The sequence below is a fragment of the Anabrus simplex genome, chromosome 1 (genome assembly GCF_040414725.1).
Source record: "Anabrus simplex isolate iqAnaSimp1 chromosome 1, ASM4041472v1, whole genome shotgun sequence".
Lineage (NCBI taxonomy): Eukaryota > Metazoa > Arthropoda > Insecta > Orthoptera > Tettigoniidae > Anabrus > Anabrus simplex.
This window is the reverse complement of record NC_090265.1, coordinates 1,689,679,337-1,689,700,600: the sequence shown is the minus strand read 5'-3', so window position 1 is coordinate 1,689,700,600 and position 21,264 is coordinate 1,689,679,337. Positions and strand designations below refer to the sequence as shown.

Here is a 21,264-nt window from a genome sequence, read left to right as displayed (position 1 = left end):
CCTTACACGTCGCTGTTGTGGGGTCAATGATACACCTTCTGCAGGGACACGGGCTCGTAAGCCAGCTGCACTCAGGCGATTACCAACTGTTTGTTGTGTAACGTGGGGTGCCACAGCTGCTCGAATTTGCGCTGCTGTTGCATGGGGTTCCATCCGGGCCATCCGAATGATGCGGCGATCCTCTCTCACAGTTGTCCGTCGCACTGGACCTGTGCCAGGTCTACAAGTGGGTACCTTCATTTGACCACTGCTGCCATACCCGTTGTACCGTAGATGCCTGTCGGCCAACACGTGCAGCGACAGTCCTTAGCGATAATCAAGCCTCACACAGCCAAATTATCCGAGCCCTCTCAAACGGCGACAGTTTTGATAGCGTGCTTTTCTCTGTCGTCGAGGCATGTTTGACGGGGAACACTTCACTGCACAGACTGCAAGTCAACTACGGTACACCAGAGTCCGTGTACTGGAGTTGATTCCTCCGCGACCAATCACGTGGGTAGACCTGTAGCAACAATCCAATGGGTCTGAAACTTTGATCGTTTACATACCTACATGGCATCGTTCCATATCTTGAAAATCAACACAAACGACCAATACCTTCATGGTGTTGCAATTTCCATTTTCTTAAGTGTACCGTATTACTTTATGTCGCACCGACACAGATAGTTCTTATGGCGACGATGGGACAGGAAGGGTTTAGGAGTGGAAAGGAAGCGACCGTTAAGGTACATCCCCAGCATTTACCTGGTGTGAAAATGGGAAACCATCTTCAGGGCTGCCGACAGTGCGGTTCAAACCCACTATCTCCAGAATACTTAAGCGACTGCATCTATCGATTTCTGTGGCCGTGAACATAAGACTCCCTACGCCTAGCAAACCTGCTACTGTCGGGGTCAGAAAAGAACAGAAGTTGACCGAGGGATTGGATAGGTGAAAAGCCTGGCACAAGTAAGTGGAAGCAATGCTAGGACTGACCTTAGGGTCCCGTGGTCGCCAACCCACATTCCCGAGTTAGGAACCCCTGCGGGCCCATTTAGTCGCCTCTTACGCCATGCAGGGGATGTTACTCTACCGCTCCCACCCACGGAGGAAAGGCAGATAGATAGTTAGATAGATAGATACCGGGCGAGTTGGACGTGCTGTTAGGAGCGCGCAGCTGTGAGCTTGCATCCGGGAGATAGTGGGTTCGAATCCCACTGTCGGCAACCCTGAAGATGGTTTTCCGTGGTTTCCCATTTTCACACCAGGCAAATGCTGGGGTTGTACCTTAATTAAGGCCACGGCCGCTTCCTTCCCACTCCTAGCCCTTTCCTATCCCATCGTCGCCATAAGACCTATCTGTGTCGGTGCGACGTAAAGCAAATTGTAAAAAAAAAAAAAAAAAAAAAAGATAGATAGATAGGCCACCTAGCAAGTGGCCGAGTGGTTTGGATCACGCATCTGTCAGCTTGCATTCGTGAGATAGTAGGTTCGAACCTCACTGTCGGCAGCCCTGAATGTGGTTCTCCGTAGCTATCCATTTTCACACCAGGCAAATGCTGGGGTACACCTTAATTAAGGCTACGGTCACTTTCTTCCCACTCCTAGCCCTTCCCTATCCCATTGTCGCCGTAAGACCTATCTGTGTCGGTGCGACGTAAAGTAACTTGAAATAAGAGATAGACCAGCCTGGTGTAAGTACGTGCCGGTCAACGCGCTCGGCAAGGGAGGAGCTGGCCTGGGGACGGGTGTGGTGACCACCATGTGCGACTTCTCAGAAGGAATGCGCGAGTGGAAATCTGCATACAAACAGAGCCACGTGTGTGTTCATTGTTCTTCTGCAGATACATACATTACTGGAGTCGTCACTGGTGTGGAACATAGCGAGTATTGCCTACCTCATCTAGACAGGCTCTCACATTCTTCGAGGGGTCGAAACTCATGTCCCTCTACTTTAGTTGGGCGTTCAAATACACTATTGATGTAAGCGGACACTTCATTTAATTTCCCCATGCGTGGGAACATAGAGTATCCACGGTGTTATCTACCTGTTGTAAGAGACTACTGAATGGGGAGCCTAGGACTGGGTTACGAAAGTCAGCAGTTTCCTACTAGATCTAGATCTTAATTAAATTATCTACGAAGTGTCCGACTCGTTGGCTGAACGGTCAGCGTACTGGCCTTCGGTTCAGAGGATCCCGGGTTCGATGTTTTTAACCTTAATTGGTTAATTCCAATGGCACGGGGGCTGGGTGTATGTGTCGTCTTCATCATCATTTCATCCTCATCACGACGCGCAGGTCGCCTACGGGAGTCAAATAGAAAGACCTGCACCTGGCGAGCCAAACCCGTCCTGGGATATCCCGGCACTAAAAGTCATACGACATTTCATTTCATCTACGAAGTAAGTACTGTTTGTGGAAAATACTGTTTATAGGAATGCACAAAATGAATATCTGAGTCTTCTTCTTCTTCTATCACTTTTCACACTTTTCTTTTTACGTCGCACCGACTCAGATAGCTTTATGGCGACGATGAGTCAGGAAAGGGCTAGGAGTAGGAAGAAGCGCTCGTGACGTTAATTAAGGTACAGCCCCAGCATTTGCGTGGTGAGAAAATGGGAAACAACGGAAAACCATCTTCAGGGCTGCCGACAGTGGGGTTCGAACCCACTATCTCCCGAATACTTTATACTAGCCGCATTTAAGCAACTGCAGCTATCGAGCTCGGTAAGGAAATTGTAAATTGTTCTATACAAACTTCATAGGGAAAAATGGAAGGGGTCCGACACTTCGAAAAAACGAAAGTATCTGCCAAAGAAATGCAAGGGCCACGAACGGCCTGAAAATCAGACTCCCTAGGCCTCGATAATCTAATATTGTCGGGATCTGAGAAGAACAAGAGTTGACCAAGGGAGGTTGGTAAGGATAGATGAAAGTGAGGAGCCCGACACAAGTAAGTGGAAGCAATGACAGGACTGAGCTTAGGGTCCGTGGTCGCCAACCCACGCTTCCATGTTAAGACATCCTGGGGGCAACGGAGGATCAGCATGAATAAATTATTACCACTCTGTGGGATAAATTCAAGTCGAACAGGTGAATGAATGTGATTTGGCGGTTTCCGAGCAGGTTGTTCGATAAAAACAAATAGTCCTGTTAAACATACGTTACTGTGTCATACCAAACCAAACCCCATGGTGCAACAGCCCCGAAGGGCCTTGGCCTACCAAACGACCGCTGCTCAGCCCAAAAGCCTGCGGATTATGAGGTGTCGTGAGGTTAGCACGACGAATCCTCTCGGCCGTTATCCTTGGCTTTCTAGACCGGGACTGCCATCTTCCCGTCAGATGGCTCCTCATTTGTAATTATGTAGACTGAGTAAATCTCAATCCAGCCCTCAGATCCATGTAAAAATCGCTGATCTGGCCGGGAATCGAATCCGGGGCCTCCGGGTAAGGAGCAAGCACGCTACCCTTACACCACGGGGCCAGGTTTGCTGTATCATGATAATTTTAATTTTCACTAATGTGTTTAAATTGTTACTTTTCTTCCTTCTTGTATTCAAGATAAAATTGCTTCGCCTTTAAAATCCATTCCAGTCTCGGCAGATATGTGTTCACTCCTAACACTATCGAACGATTCACATAACCACTTTCTTCCACCTTGTTTGGAATGAGTACTGTCCTTTCTGTTTGCAAACTTTCCACCACTGTTGGAAGTAATTGTAAGTGATTAGAACAATTACTTGAAGACCAGGCAGCATGTTGTTACCAGAGGAGAAACGAGCGAATATAGAGTGGACATTCTTCCCGCGGTGTGAACGTCCGCAGTGAAATTGTCTCCCCGGTGAAATTTCGATCAGCGGGAAACTTTAGAGTGAATAGCTAGAAGTGTTTCTTGTTTAGTCCTCATTAGCGTCCTTATGTTATCTGTAGTCGAAAGTGAGTTGTATTTTGCTAGTTGCTTTACGTCGCACCGACACAGATAGGTCTTATGGCGACGGTGGGACAGGGAAAGGCTGGGAGTGAGAAGGAAGCGGCCGTGGCCTTAATTAAGGTACAGCCCCAGCATTTGCCTGGTGTGAAAATGGGAAACCACGGAAAACCATATTCAGGGCTGCCGATAGTGGGGTTCGAACCCACTATCTCCCGAATACTGGATACTGGCCGCACTTAAGCGACTGCAGCTATCGAGCTCGGTATGAGTTGTATTATGGTGATGAACAGGGCTAGGAGTTTGATGACATGTCATCTTTTAATTTGTTCACAACAGACATTGATAACTTGTACCGAAATCCTGATCATAGTTCCCACATCGTAGAAATGCTAATTTATTAAGTCATTTTTCCATTGTTTATGTTTAGGTAATTTTCGAAAATTATACGTCATTATTCGGTCAGTTTATGGAATTTATTAGACTGTCCGACTCGTTGGCTGACTGGTCAGCGTACTGGCCTTCGGTTCAGAGGGTCCCGGGTTCGATTCCCGGCCGGGTCGGGTATTTTAATCGCTTCTGATTAATTCTTCTGGCTCGGGGACTGGGTGTATTTGTCCGTCCCAACACTGTCCTCATCATATTCAGACAACATACTACACTACCAACCACCACAGAAACTCGCAATAGTGCTTACATCCCTCCATAGAGGGTTGGGGTCAGGAAGGGCATCCGGCCGTAAAACAGGGCTAAATCCACATGTGCGACGCAGTTCGCACCCGCGACCCCACAGGTGTGGGAAAAGCGGTAGGAAAAGAAGAAGAAAAATGGAATTTATTAGACTAATAGCTGATGCACCTGTGCTTCGCTACGGAATTCTACACAGTATATAGAATTCTAGGTTAGGTAGTGTAAACGTTGTGAGCGAGATTATATTAAATTGCATAGCACATAACGTTACCCTAGAAATGCGACGGTGAAATCACCAAACGTCTTTTCTCATATGAAGACTAGGTTAGGGAATTTTCATTGTAATGGTAGGCCCCTTGCTTACCATCAGTCACAATCAGCTTGGGGTGTTTTCATTATAATGGCAGACACTCACTCTCCACCTGCCTTTTTACATTCTCAGAAAGACCGTCTTAGTAGTTTTCCCAACTGAAATGAACATAGGTCATTACAATGACGTCAGTAGGAATATCGCGATTAAAAACAATGCTTTCATATGAAATACTCGATCAAACGAAAACCCACACATTTTCTCACGTTTAACGAACAGTAGTACGCTCCCGATCTAACATTCCAGAGCTGGAATGACCAAGCCGCAGACAGTCTGATCCGTGAACACACTTCGTCTTATTTCGGCCGGATGGGGGTGTCGAATAGTGGAGACTTCCAGGGCAAAAACTATGCCCTTTTACTAATCTGTTTCCTAGGAGTACCCGATTAGTCGGAAAATCTGCTCACTACACAGGCGGCGGAAAAATCTATCTGACATGGAGGTAAATTTTTCCACCAATCCAGAGGAGAAACCCCTCTTCACTGCTAATTTGGAATAAAATTAATGTAGAATTTAATAAAAGTTAAAAGGAAGAAGCTTTTCTTAAGAAACGGCTCTTTTCAGGTTTAAATTTTGAGTTATTTAGTGAATTGTGGTGCTATAATTTGCAATAGGCCTAAATTGTAATTCTGACCAGGTCATATTACTACTCTTACTACTACTACTTCTACTACTACTAAGTGAGCCTCTGCCTTAAGTATGCACACTGCTCATTCAAACCAGCGCGTCAGAGTAGGGATCGGATAACTGGAATACTATGATGAACCAGTATGTTACATACCGGCAGTATCAGGAAATGTATGAACCAAAGGAATGGCATGCTGAAGAAGAAAGTTTTGCAATTCCCCAGCTATTTCCCGCCAATATTCAGTCCGGCTGTTATACTCAGTACGCAACAGTAATCCCATCTATCTGAGTTGAGCAGCAGCATAAGAGACAAAGAACATCACAACAAACAATGGTCAATGTAATGTTATTGTTGATCAAATGCGCTTTCAATATTGTAGGCCTTTACGTTTAGTTTTCTTCCGACTCTGAAATACCACTCTTATCATAGTCCGTACGGTAAAACTGAATAAAACATAAATGGTCGGAAATTGTATTCTCTATAACTTTTGCTATCTAGTACTTTTCGATGGGACCAATAACATAGGTATTTAAAAATTCAATTTTAGGTGCCTTCCCCTAAACTACAATTTCAACCAGGGTGAATACAATTGTTTATAACATGGACTGTAGTTTCTTATTCCCCGACTCTGTATACGGACTTTCATTAAATTCTGTTAACCCATTTTCCCGTGGCTTTGCGTTGATGTGGACTTGGCAACAAAAATACAAATTCATGAATATGTGTTATCAAAGCCGGTAGGGTAACAATGTATGACATAAATGATCGAAAATTTAATTCTGTATAACTTTCGTTATGTAGTATTTATCGATATGATCACTTATAGTCTAATATAAATATTTGAGAAATAAATTTTAGGCCTTCCCCTAAACTACCATTTCACTCAGCGTGAGAAAAATTATTTATAGCCTAGATTGTAGTGGCTCTTCCCCCGACTTCACATACCGATTTTTATTAAATTCTCTTCAGCCGTTTGGTCGTGATGCATGTACATACATACATACAGACAGAGGACAGAAATTACGGAAAAGTAAAAATTGCATTTCCTTGTTACTATGGACATGGCCGATACACAAATACCATTTTTTTCAAATTCCGAGCAATGTACAGACAAAACTCTAATTTTATATATATATATAGATTTTATACTTTTTAAGTAATTTTCTTACTTGTTTGAGGATTGTGGTATTGGATATTATCGGAACTTAAAGTGTGGATAAATACGGAGACTTGTGAATATTCACAACGCTTCGTCAAGCTGGGGAATAAAGGAATTTTGTTGACCACTTACTTCTTCGAAATGTCCACATTCCAGCAGAGACACCTCCAATTGGAGAAGTTGTCTTCATGAACAGTCGAGATTTTCTTCTGTAGACGTGGAGCAAGGTTCTCAGCGTAACGTAAAGAATTTCACCTCATTTTCTTGACCAGGCAAAATTCCAATAAACTATCATATCTATAACATTAAGATAGGTTATAACAACTCGATTAGTAAACTGATTGTAAAGCTCGATAGCTGCATTCGCTTAAGTGCAGCAGTATCCAGTATTCGGGAGATAGTGGGCTGGAACCCCACTGTCGGCAGCCTTGAAAATGGTTTTCCGTGGTTTCCCATTTTCACACCAGGCACCTTAATTAAGGGCATGGCCGCTTCCTTCCCACTCCTTGCCCTTTCCTCTACAATCGGCGCCATAAGACCAATCTGTGTAGGTGCGAAGAAGAGAAAGTTGTAAAAAAAAAGAAGTTTTCGGATCATTTTACTGGATTTTATAGATCACTTTTTAAACATTTTTTCGATTATCAAAATCCTGGCCCTGGCTATGAATGATGTTTATATAACGATGAATTCTAGTGATCCTGTCCTTTTGACGGTCTAGAGGGTGGTCGTATACAACGTGAATCGGGTATATGAGTGTTAGAGGATTGGTCATATAATAAATAATTTTTAAAAAATAATTCGTTATCTCGCGCCGTTGTTAATATTTTAGCTTCTGAACCAATCAGATCGCTTCGCGGGCGAATTCTGATGGGCTTTTGCGAGGCGGTCTTGCTAATATGCACGTGACTTATGGTCGGTTTGAGAGCTATGCTGAGAAATCAGCGTCAAACACATCGTGGGTTTAAGCCGGTGTCACCGTAGCGCACTTGCTATGGTGCGCGATCCTGTCACCTCGGAGGTCCGTGTTTCAAATCCCACCCACCCACCCACCCGGGAGAAGTTTAATTGTCTTCAACTGGTGCTCTCAAGTCAGTCTGAAGCCACGTACAGATATAGCAACACTGTCTCACGAAGCCCATTTGGACTCGCCCGCGAAGCGATCTGAATGGCTAACTTCACAAGCTAATAAAATGACAATGGCGTGAGATATCGAATTATGGTTTTCAAATTATTTATTAGTATTATCAACCCCCTAACTCTCGCTTCGCGTTGTTTCCGACAACCCTATGTATCGGGGTGGGGGGAACAAGGTTAAGTTTGATGTTCCTTGATTCATGATCTCTTTTACTATCACCCACGGCACTTAACGCACTTGAAAGCGAACGCTGCTCAGCCCGAAGGCCTGCAGATTACGAGGGGTCGTGTGGTCAGCACGACGCATCCTCTCGGTCGTTATTCTGGGCTTTCAAGACCGGAGCCGCTATCTCACCGTCAGATAGCTCCTCAATTCTAATCACGTAGGCTGAGTGGACCTCGAACCAGCCCTTAGGTCGAGAGATAAATCCCTGACCTGGCCGGGAATCAAACCCGGAGTCTCCGGGCGAGAGGCAGGCACGCTACCCCTACACCACAGGGCCGGCTTCTTTCATTATCTGTGTTTACATTCCTGTGAAGCGGATTTTATTCAGAGACGATTTCTAATGAAAAAGTGCGCAAAATAATTACAATGCGGTAAAGTGTCATTTTCCATACTCTTTGGGCCGTTTTCCCCAAATGAGTTTAAACTAGGTTTATTTTACTCTGGTTTAAGTCTGAGTTTAAACTAACATTCATTTTCCCCATATTGGTTTAAACTTTGTATCAAGTTTAAGCCTGGCTCAGAGTTAAGCCTTCTATATTGTTGGTTTAAACTGCTGTTTATATTCAACCTTCCTGACATTTTATTAACGTATCTGTGATTTTCCTAATAGGAGGGTTAGTTTTGACTACCAGTACTGCAGCACTTTAATGAAAAACGTACTAAAATTATAACCTAGTATTAGCATTAGAAAAATGGGAGAATTTATTGAAGTCTTTGGTTAAATAGGAAATAATTTTGATGTGCAAGAGAGGTTAAGAAGCCGCGTTCCAACAAAAGTTTACAATCTTGGAAAATTGGATGTAACGGAGTTCTTTGATGGATTTATAATTCATAAGCGAACAGCAAGGATTGTCTAGTATCGAAGAAGGATTCATTTGAAACGTCAACTACACGAAATAACGCTATTTCGCTAGAAGCAATGATTCTGGTTGCTTTAAGATATGATGCAGCAGGCATTTTTTTCATTAACAACGGGGACCACAGACCTTAAATTGCAGTCTTCTTATAATATTATATACTGTAAAATACTGTTGGTGGTATGAATACTGTAATGTGAAGCATAAAAATATTCCTACATAAATCGTGTAATACGTCCGCTCTTCATGTGGTACCTGGTGGCTGTGGTCGCTAAAGCATTAAGTCAGCATCGTCCGAATTCGTGACAAGACGGTTCGAATCCAATTTGTCGAAAATATTTTTACCATCAGAATGTTGACCAGCACGGTAGGAGAGGCGGTGGTATACAATTTCTAATCGCTAGATTATATATTTATAGGATCAGAAAAACAATAAAGTGTTTCATTCTTGCTAGTAAATTTGTAATAGAATAAATTATAGTTAAGAATGTTTCATCGTATATATTGCCAGCATACCAGCAATAGAAATATTAATGCTATAGGGAGAAGAGTATTATGCATACAGTACGACATATCGCGAACTTGGTTATGTTATAAACGAATATGGAATCAAGTAATACATCTCCAAATAATACATCCTCAGTGGTCTGTCTGCTGGATCCAAGGTTTGTGAGATTGATCTCGGCCGAGGGCGATGGATTTTGATAGGAGATAGATCCCGAGCATGCTTGGAATTTGTTTACTTGAAATTCACATAAATGTTGATTTTCTGAGGAAAGGAATACCGTAGGCCTATTGCTGAAAGACCAGGATTTTAATATTTCAACGTTCCCGTGTGTTCCGTAAGACAATACAGACATCAAAAGACACGTATTAGGCCCACGGTACTTGTTTATGGTAAAGCATGACAGAGAAAAATAAGAAATAAAAGTGCGTTCCAATAAATTGTAGACACAACACTTCGCACAAATGTTAACAATTTATTTATCAGTAAAGCTAATATCCCGCCGAATTTGTTCTTTATTCACTACATACGATAGCATTAATTCGCCACAAACAGCTGATATTATTACAAAAATGTCGGTCATTGAATTACTTGGCTCTGAATGGCCAATTCCAATCGACCATGCCTTCGACTATTCCTTCAGTGCAGCCAACGTTAGCGCCAACGACAGCTCGCCCGTTTAAACTAAACGAGTGTCAGAAATTGGTGGAGAAAATGGACGCAACTTTAAACTAGGTACTAAAGTTAAACGGGTTTAATTTATACCAGGTTTAACTCGATTAGGAGAAAATGGCCCTTTGAGTACCAGAAGAAGACAATTACGTCATAGTATGAAATAAATGAACTTACGATTGCATTGTCATAGACGACACTGAAAAGAGTGGCGTTATACTTTCCTTTACAGCATTGTTATTGTGTGTAGTCAAATGCCGTGACCATAAAAATAACTATCGCAAAACAAATGCAGCCATATTGGTGGACGTATAGCACAGCTTTTCTCAGATCTAATAAACCTTCAAAAATGTTACTTTAAATCCATATACCGGGCGAGTTGGCCGTGCGTGTAGAGGCGCGCGGCTGTGAGCTTGCATCCGGGAGATAGTAGGTTCGAATCCCACTATCGGCAGCCCTGAAGATGGTTTTCCGTGGTTTCCCATTTTCACACCAGGCAAATGCTGGGGCTGTACCTTAATTAAGGCCACGGCCGCTTCCTTCCAACTCCTAGGCCTTTCCTATCCCATCGTCGCCATAAGACCTATCTGTGTCGGTGCGACGTAAAGCCCCTAGCAAAAAAAATCCATATATCTCCAAATTAAATAGAACCTTTATGATATTCTAATCGTAAGATCATATTGCAATACTCGATGAACTATTAAATTCGACTTACAGTCTCGTTACAATTCTAAACAATAAAAAACGATTACCGCATTTTCCCTCTTCTGTTTTATTAACTATAAGTTTCAAAATTTTGCAGAAGCCCATTGTACGAAACCCGACATGGATAGTGAGACATTCTTTTAAAATGTAATTTTATTTAAGGAATTTCTTCTACACGTTTAGAGGCTGATACGCATCTAGTAGCCAACCCCGGTATTTCTCAGTAAGGTAGTTGACAGGCATCCTCGGTACCTGATGCACGATTCTTATGGCCAGAGCTGTACGACTCCCCCTGGAGTGATGCTGACCTGCACGTCCATCAAACTTCATCCCCTCTGTGATTTAGGACATATTTAATAAACTGGCCAGGGCGAACAAGCATTTCTCAAAGTCACCTGTATTTGTGTTACGCTTCTAATGAATATTAATAGGTTAACTCCCTGCCGAGTTTCGACCCTCACATTTAATTGACCTAGGGTTTCATTCCTTAATAGAACATTCTCAGTCAGACATGCCTGTGAATGGCTTCCATCTCTGATATCAGACGTATTGTGATCCAATAGGCATCTTTGTGTATCACGGCAAGTCATCTCTCATTGTGATGCTATATATTTCTAGACGAAGCCTGGTTTGAATATTTCTTCCCTTCCACTATGATGGTAGTTCTTCGCTGAACACATTTCATCTTTATTCGGTACTATTTGATGCGCACCCACCGTTGGTTGACGGTAACGTTTTCTAATTATTGCAGTAATGCCATCTAACGGAGACTCACTGTAGCAGAGCACACAAAGCACACATCAACCAGGACTTAAAGGAATTGATAGTGTGACGACTCTCACTGAATCGCATGTAAACATGTTCTTCGCTGCTGCCGCCACGAAGGCAAGGAGGACCGCATTTTATCGACCTCAAGCGGCGGTGTGTTTAAAACATTCTCTGGTAAATAATAGTGGCACGTGGCTTCCAGGTTTTTCGAGTGACGACTTACAGGTGACCTGGGCGTCTGTGAGGATGGGGCCCTGTTCATTATGCATTCTAATAATGAACACGGCATACACGCCCAGCTTCCGCGCCATCGGAATTAACCAGTGAAGGTTAAAATCTCCGACCTGACCGGAAATCACATTCGGGATCCCTTGAATCAAAGGCCAGGACGCTAACAATTTAGCCATGAAGCCGGACAATTGTCTAATCTTTTACGGTAATAGTAAATATATGAAATATCTGGTGTTATATTTTTGTGATTGAAAACATCTTAAGGAGAATTAGGGCGTTTACAGAGACATCGAAAAAGAATACCCATATTTGAAATTATTGGTCCATAAAGTTGGATGGACATGTTGAGGCGATTGTGTTGTGGAAATGAAGAGGAAAGAAAGGAGTTTGTTTGAAACCGCTAAGTCGTTGCCTGACTGATGTAACAACGTGTCTGCACGTGTGCTGCGTAACGAGGCCAGTACGATGTGGACCACCCAACAGAAAGCTCACTGAGTGCCTTATTTTCTCATATACAACAAATTGAGCGAGAAACCGGTGTCCGTAATATTTTCATGCAAGATGGGACTCCGCCGAATTTCAAAGGGAATGAATGCTCAGTTTCCGAATGGTTGAACTGTAGCCCTGTTCCCTGGCCGCCTAGAAGCCCCGATTTAACTGCAGTGGACTTCTTCTTCTGGGGATACGTTAGGAACACTGTTTGTGGTGAGAATATACGTGACTTAGTGCATCTCAGAGAAAGGATCGCTGCTGCCATCACAACTGTCACTCCATACATGATCCAGTGTACAAGAAAGAAAATGATTATAATTATCGATTCCATGCCTGCCGTGGCACTAATGGAGCACATATACAGTAGAAATGCATTAAGTATGTAAATAACGTACCATCTTTACTCTTCAGTTTTTCTGTTTGTTTTGCTTGTGGCTTTACGTCGCACCGACACAGATAGGTCTTATGGCGACGAAGAGATAGGAAAGGCCTAGGAATTGGAAGGACGTGGCCGTGGCCTTAATTAAGGCACAGCCCCAGCATTTGACTGGCGTAAAAATGGGAAACCACGGAAACCATCTTCAGGGCTGCCGACAGTGGGATTCGAACCCACTATCTCCCGGATGCAAGCTCACAGCCGCGCGCCCCTAACCGCACGGCCAACTCGCCCGGTACTCTTCAGTTTAAGGCAACAATCGCTTCAGTGTGTTTATGGTACTTGAAGCAGCATTTTTAAAACTATGCGTTCTTTTGACATACATATGTCTTATGGCTGGGGATTATACAAAAATGTGTAACGGGACGCGACAAATAGTGTACCGGGAGTGTTACCATAGCAACCGTGCAGGCTATGTCTTATATCTGGTTGCCATTTGAAATCACCACAAAAACCGTCAAAAGCTTATGCATACACCTGGTACAGTAGTGTAACAATAAAGTGATATTAAAATATAATCACCCAACAACAATTTTGCAATCTTCACCCTTTTAATACAGTTTTTATAATATATTGTCGCATGTACACTAAATCAGTTACTATCACTTTCCTTAGGTTATAAATTGCTTACAGTCACTTTCGTGGTGATTTACTGAAAGATCACGTAGTTCAACTAGACACTTAAACATACGAAATATTGATAAATTTACTGACGAACTACTTATTGAAGTTAATCCATTACTAATTGTAAAATAATCCCCTCGCAATTTCCATCGATTTCTTTCGAAACAAGAATGATTGTATTTTATTTTGCATCAAACAACTGTCGTAAATAAAGGCAGTTACGCGTCACTAAATGTAGTATAGGTTACAATCCTAAAACACCACTATAATGAATACGCTGTTTTAAACCATTTTTAAACAAGGTTTACTAATGCAAGGGGTGCATTAGACCGGTAGCGCTGAGTAACATGCTGCAAGCGACCGTCCGGTTGTTATCTCTTCGTATTTCGACGTAACCTGCCAGCTGACAGTAGTGCCCGTATGAAAATCAGTTGGTTGACATCCCATTCATCATTTGTGCATGTGGGACATTTATGAGTAGAAAGTACGGCGCTCGCGAGCCGCCTGGTATTTGCTGGGGGGGGGGGGGGGCAGAATTACGAATACTTTGTTGGAAGCTTAGTTTTTGTAGTGTTTATGTTTATGTCAAATATTGACTACCTTATGTTATAACATTTTCATTGTAACTTGCCGGTAAGTGGAGAATATATTCAGTAATATATTTACCAATTTCTAGCCTTGTCCATAATATTCCTCATTTTTCGTCTTTTTCTTCTTCTTGTTAATCTGTTTAACCTCCAGGGTTGGTTTTTCCCTCGGACTCGGCGAAAGATCCCACCTCTATCGCCTCAAGGTCAGTGTCCTGGAGTGTGAGACATTGGATCAGGGAATACAACTGGAGAGAATGACCAATACCTCGCCCATTCGGCCTCACCTGCTATGGTGAACAGGGGGCTTGCGGGGGCATGGGAAGATTGGTAAGGATATACAAGAAAGAGGGAAGGAAGCGGCCGTGGTCTTAAGTTACCCACTTATCCTGGAGGATAAGTGGGAAACCACGGAAAACCACTTCCAGGATGGCTGAAGTGGGAATCAAACCCGCATCTACTCATTTGACCTCCCGAGGCTGAGTGGACCCCGTTCCAGCCCTCGTACCACCTCAGAGCCGGGAATCGAACGCGACCGCCGGAAGTGGCAACTAATCACAGTAACCACTACACCACAGAGGCGGACTTCCTCAATTTCTACAAGTCCAAATCTGCCAAGGGACGAAATATGGCCCCCTACCTTATAGCCTATCCTGCAGAACGGTTATGCTATGGGATTTGCATAAACGTTAGCATGCGGCCCATCAGAATCCCTAGAATTTATGTTTCTCTCGCTACATAACGGAAGAACGGGTCAGTCAACACTACCTAATAACCAAATTAATTTGCAGTCTAACCTATTACCGTCTAAAAATCCAGGGTCTATTGATTAATTTTCTGGGTTCCAACTCTATTGCAGCCCGCGCTCTTGTTCAGCCCTGCTGATGAAGAGCGGTAAATGAGCCAGAGCTTCTGATTGCCACTTAGGGTCCCAGTTGGCTACCTGCTCCGCACCCTGGGGGAGCGTTCCTTTCCAACGAATTATCAATGCAATCAAGACTCGAGGGCTGATACACATGTTTCCCTCCTCAAGAGTAATGGCTGTCATTCCTTTGTTGCTTCGCTCGGCCCTCAGCTGCATTAGGACCACATTCAGCGTTGCCAGCTAAGAATTTCCGCAGAATCTCTTATTAACAAACCCCATGGTGTTACATCCTTGATGGGCCTTGGCCTACTAAGCGACCGCTGCTCAGCAGCAGATTACGAAGTGACGCCTAGTCAGCATGACATATCCTCTCTGCCGTTCTAAACCGGGGTCGCTGTCTCACCGTAAGATAGTCCTCAGTTGTTCTTACTTGGACCGAGAGAACTTTGGACCAGCCCTCAGATCCAGGCAGAATCCCTGACCTGATGGGAAATCGAACCCAAGGCGTCTGGGTAAGAGAAAGGCTCGCCACTCCTTCACCGTGGGATTGGCTAGAATGTCATATTTTGGGGCAGCCATTGATGAGTCTTTTCACCAAGGCGATGGCGGTTCGAATTCTGGCCAACGCATTTAAAATTTGCTCAATGTAAGGCCAACTTCCAGTGGTACAGATCTTCTTCATCATCATCATCATTATCATCGGTTTACCCTCCAGAATAGGCTTTTCACTCGGACTCAGCGAGGGATCCCACCCCTACCGCCTCAAGGGAAGTGTTCTGGAGCTTCAGACTCTAGGTCCGGGATACGACTGGAGAGGATGACCAGTACCTCGCCCAGGCGGCCTCACCTGCTATGCCGAACAGGGGCCTTGCGGAGGAATGGGAAAATTGGAAGGGATCGAAAAGGAAGAGGGAAGGAAGCGGCCATGGCCTTAAGTTAGGTACCATCCCGGCATTTGACTGGAGAAGAAGTGGGAAACCACGGAAAACCACCTCCAGGATGACTGGGGTGGGAATCGAACCCACTTCTACTCAGTTGACCTCCCGAGGCTGAGCGGACCCCGTTCCAGCCTTGTACCACTTTTCAAAATTTCGTGGCAGAGCCGGGAATCGAACCCGGGCCTCCGGGGGTGGCAGCTAATCACACTAACCACTACACCACAGAGGCGGACCAGAGATACAAATTCCATGTAGAATTGGACGACCTTGACTATGATCACGATGTCAATAATTTCGTCAAATTTGTCACGTTAACAGAGAAACATCCTCGTTTATTCATTAATAAGAAATCCGGAAGCAGAGAAAGCTTTTTTTTTACAATGTGTTTTACGTCACACCGATACAGATAGGTCTTAAGGCGACGGTGGGATAGGAAACGCCTAGGAGTGGGAAGGAAACGGTCGTGGCCTTATTTAAGGTACAGCTCCAGCATTTGCATGGTGTAGGATAGGAAACCACGGAAAACCATCTTCAGAGCTGCCGACAGTGAGGTTCGAACTCACTATCTCCCAGATGCAAGCTCACAGCTACGCGCCCCTAAACGCACGGCCAACTCGTCTGGTAAAGAAAGCTCCGAAATAAGATACGACGAAATGAAAGTTGAGTCAATATTATGTCAGTTGATCACTTGCCTCGTCCATTGTTAACTTGTCCGAATGGGGATATGCTAGAAAGTTTAAGGAAAGCACCTTTATTTATCAAAATACCCTCAATTCTAGTCTCATCCATTACCGAGTTATCCGAACGTGGATGTGATAGAGAGTTTAAGTAAATATTTTTATTTATCGAAGTACGCTCCATTCTTGAATGGTCTATTGCTGAGTTGTCCGAACTATAATACACAGTTTAAGAAAATACCTTTATTGAGCAAATTGTGCTGTAACTACTGATGATTATAAGGGAATAGAGATGGGGATAAAATAAAACAACATTTATTTTGGATCTGTTCCGGACTCGGAACTGATCTTTAAATGAACAGTTCGCCGATACATCATGTTCCGAAAGAACAGTGTTCTTTGTCGCCTGCACTCCAGCGAGATTGGTCTAACAACATTCTGTTTCGAAAGGATACTGTTTCGTGTTGCCTGCAATCCAGCGAGATTGGTCTAGCAACACCCTGCTCCGAAATAACAGTGTTCCGTAACGTCTGCACTCGACGGGACTGGTCTGACAACACCCTATTCCGAAATAACTGTGTTCGGTATCGCCTGCACTCAGCTGGATTGGTCCAAGCACGACACCAACTGTCTTGATTGGTCTAGGTGTTTGAGAACGGCGCATGTTCCGCTGGTTGGCCGATCGTTCCGACTCCGGGCAAACGTGAGTGATAGTTCTCTACACTGGTTTCGATGTTCTTTGAAACCAGTCATTGGCTGCAATGAACAGCAGATGCTCGTCAAGGGGAGGAGAAGGGAACCCACGAAATGTGAAACGCGCATCTTATGATAGCCATACACGTACAGGAAACCCTTAAGGAAAAAGGCTCCGGGATTTCCTTGGTGATTTCCTCAACCGAACGCTCGCCCATACACGAAGAAAATTTCCTCAAGGAAATCCTCAAGGAAAAAGCCTTGGGGATTTTCTCAAGGTTCAACTCCAGGTCAGCACAACAGTTCTGTTGACTTGTGGTGGTTGGTTGTTCACGTGGTATTGCTTTTTGAACTCACTTGCCACAAGCAAGGTTCATTCTGGTGTATTTGTATAAATTCTGTTAAAAGTTCTCAAGACATGACAATATAGGACGCTCCCGACAACACTTCTCAAATCCTCAAGGCCTACTGCCGTCAACACATACACGCAGCAAGAGACTGGAAAAATCCGGCCTTCTTGGCCTCAAGGCGGAAAAGAATTGAATTTCGTTCGGGATTTTTGGATCTCTCGCACCCACCGCGGCCTCAAGGACACCGCCACACACGTTGAGAAATTCCTCAAGGATTGGACTGTTCAGGCCGAACCTTGAGGAAATCCCGCTCGTGTATGGCCGCCTTTAGTCAGTGTTTTGACAGGCAGCTAATCCGCGGTAAGCATGCGTGACACTGGTTTTTAATGTTCGTATGAATTCTCGCTGCGTTGAGCCACGTGCATCGTCAAAGCATTTTTAAACCGGGATTTACGGCTGTTTTTGTTGTTCTATCCACTGTACTTTGTTCATTAGGGGTGTTAGAAATAGACTATATACTTATCGATATAAAAAAAAACATGGCAATGTCAGTATAGCAAATGTTATTGAACTAGGTCTGCATGTTTCTTATTTTCTAATACCTGCCTCCTTTTGCCAGATAAAAACCTTAGATAATCTATAATTGTTAAGGTTCTTCCGTCTGTCGAAACTAATGTATGACTAAATAAAATTTATATAATACCTGAAAAATAAAATATGTAACAACAGAACAAACCTGAAACTTAATTTAATATAATTAAGATGTTTCTTTTACAGATTTCATTAATATCCAATTTGTTGTGATAAAACCACGCGTTAGCGTTTTCAAAATACATTAAAATCAAAGCATGAAACTAGCAGTGATGAAACAACTTTCGAATGAGCATTCATGAGGTTCGTTGATATTTTCTAATTTCCCACTGCCTAAACCTTTGACTGCCATTTTGGATCTGTTATTCGGAATATAGTATTTTTTTTTTTTTTTGGAACAGAAACAACCGGAACTGTTTCAGAAAAGGAAGAACTTGGCCTACCTCTATAAGGGAATAATGTGCCCTTTCTTTTTTGTTGTACAGGTTACTGCGGGAAAAGAATAACTCTGATGAAGAGTTCGTGGAGTTCTGCAAGCTGAGGAGAGGAGCTGCCCTGGACACACTCCACGGCCTTCTAGACTTACCGGTGAGTGTAAATCTTCTTACCAGTCTCTAGTCACTTACAGAGGGTGGTACCTAGAGTAAAACGAAATTAAATATATTCCTTATTACAATAAATTGTATTTTCTATCAAAACACATGTCAAATGTTGTGTGTCCTTCGCGATCTCAGCTCTGCGCCTGATAGCTTCGCAACACGCCGCAGCCCGGATCTTTCCAGACTCTACGAGTTGACTGCAGTGCGCTTGCTTATGACGTCAGCCAGCGCTATAAAAGGAGCAGCATTCCGCGAAAAATTTCAGTGAATTTACCATATGAGAGTTTCTAATTATATACGTGAAAATGAATAATATCACAATCACCACTATCATCACTAAAAATTATTACTATTATCGCTTTTCAAAATATTATTATTATTATTATTATCATACTATGGCTATTAATAAAAATTATCACTACTTCCCTGGATAGCAATAATAATATCCAAACGGACAACATAAACATTTAGTTAACATAATTATCATTATCATTATTAAATTACTGTTATTATTATTACTATTTATTTACTAAAATATGTTATTTCCATCCTATGCAAAGATAAGAATTCAAACCGCCACAAGATGAGACCAAACCATCAATGGACACACAGTTACTACTACCGCATTGTTGACAACACTGACCGACCCACTAACACAGTGACCACCACGACCATGAATGACATTCCAAACAAACATGTGACTAGTAGTACTACCACAGATGTTTATAAACACACAAATAACACCAAGACAAGACAGACCATACCCCGCAAGAGACGTACTCAGTAGTATAAACCACTGTATAAATAAATAGTAAATGATGTAACCTGTGAAATACAAAATGGATCGTATTACCTAACACATATGTTACAAATACAAAACAAAATGGACCTAAAAACTATAGCCAAGCAAGAGGCACCACGAAACAACAAATTTACCTTTAAAAATGTGTAAAATATATAACTTGTGCTTGCTATGTAATTATTGTAAATTAGTACATATGTAGTGAATACGATCAGCAAGAAGGACTTAAAGACTCTAACCAAAGAAGAAGCTCAAGGAAACAATTATCAAATGTAAATATATGTAAATACAAATGTACAAAGAAAGAATTCAATAAACGGGGTCTAGCGGGGGAAGACTATGGGGGGGGGGGGTGTGGTGCGGGTCCTCTCCGTGGGTTGGTTCCCCTTGGTGGTCCGTCGATTTCTGCGCCAAATCAACAATAAATAATGACGTATGTACAACAAATACAACCACGTTTAAAGCCAAAGTATCAATAAATCAAAAATCAAAGGCCAAAGAGCTACTAGTTTAGCTGACGGCCCGCCTGTCAAAGAACAGGAATGAAATAACCTCAGCAGCAGCAACAGCAGCTACTTCCCAGGACTCCCCAGTGTCCAACGCTAGATTACACTGAAAGTCGAACACGGAGGCTATCCCTCTTAAACATGTGTATCGAACAGGTGGACTGAATTCTGGTTGTGAGGTTTCACCTCTGGCACTGCCTCACCTCCCGCTTCCTGTAGTCACGTCGAGCTCCGATGCCAGTATTTTACTCATCCCTCAGTCCTCACTTATGCTCCGACATCAACATTAGTATTCTACTAATTGTGAATATTTATGTCAGTTCCTGACAAGCCTGCAGCAATTACTAGCATTCTGTTAGTGCGAACTTTCATTGCAAGTTACACTCTTAATTCTACAAGGCAGATAGTTTTCGACTATCTTGAACTCTCCTTTATTTGACAGACTATCTCCTCAAGATAGATTCGTGTGTATATAGAACTCTCATGTGTATAAGTGTATATTTCAACAGATCCTCAGTCTACTGTTAATACCATCATTAATTGCGTGTAAGTTCATCCAGCTTCAAGAGAAGTTTAGTTATATTTATGTACATATTGTGTAAAAAAACTTATTGAAGCAATAAATTTATGTTGTGTTTCTGTATACCGAATCCTTGTATACAACATCAAAAAAGATAGGATTGTCATCTAGCTCCGAAGAAGTGCACTGATACATTGTATCATATATCATTAGGGTTCCGAAGTTGAAGACCTATAAATTTCCTAAAAAAAGACTTATCAAAATGTGTAAAATATCAAAAATTAGGACCTAAAAATTTCTAAAAGTCGTAAACATGCGATCCAAATTCATTCATAATTTTAGTTGTAACTACATGTAATGTAATGTTTTAAAATGTAAAATTCTGGTGTTATGCAACAGAGTGCAGACATATCAGTGAAATACTTTTTTTCTTTCACAAGTATATATTTTTAGGTTATCATAATTTAAAACAAGGTGGTGGTGGTGGTGATTATTGTTTTAAGAGGAAGTACAACTAGGCAACCATTCTCTATATAACACTAATCAAAGAGAAAAAGTGGAAAGGGTCCGACACTTCAAAAAATGAAGGTATCGGCCAAAGGAAGACAAGAGCCGCGAAGGGCATGAAAATTAAATACTCCCTAGGTCTCGCAAACCTAATACCGTCGGGGTCGGAAAAGAACAAGAATTGACCAAAGGAGGTCGGATAGGTTAGATGAAATTGAGGA

The 21,264-nt window shown here is 42.7% G+C and overlaps 1 protein-coding gene across 1 annotated transcript in view; it reads left to right on the top strand.

Moving 5' to 3' along the window:
- Positions 1 to 18,727, top strand: part of LOC136863760 (uncharacterized) — a 548,396-nt gene extending 529,669 nt beyond the window's left edge. Inside the window, exon 6 of the mRNA XM_067140116.2 lies at positions 18,595 to 18,727. Coding sequence (XP_066996217.2) covers positions 18,595 to 18,727 — 133 coding nt within the window. The remainder of the gene's footprint in view (positions 1 to 18,594) is intronic.
- Positions 18,728 to 21,264: the final 2,537 nt, after the last annotated feature.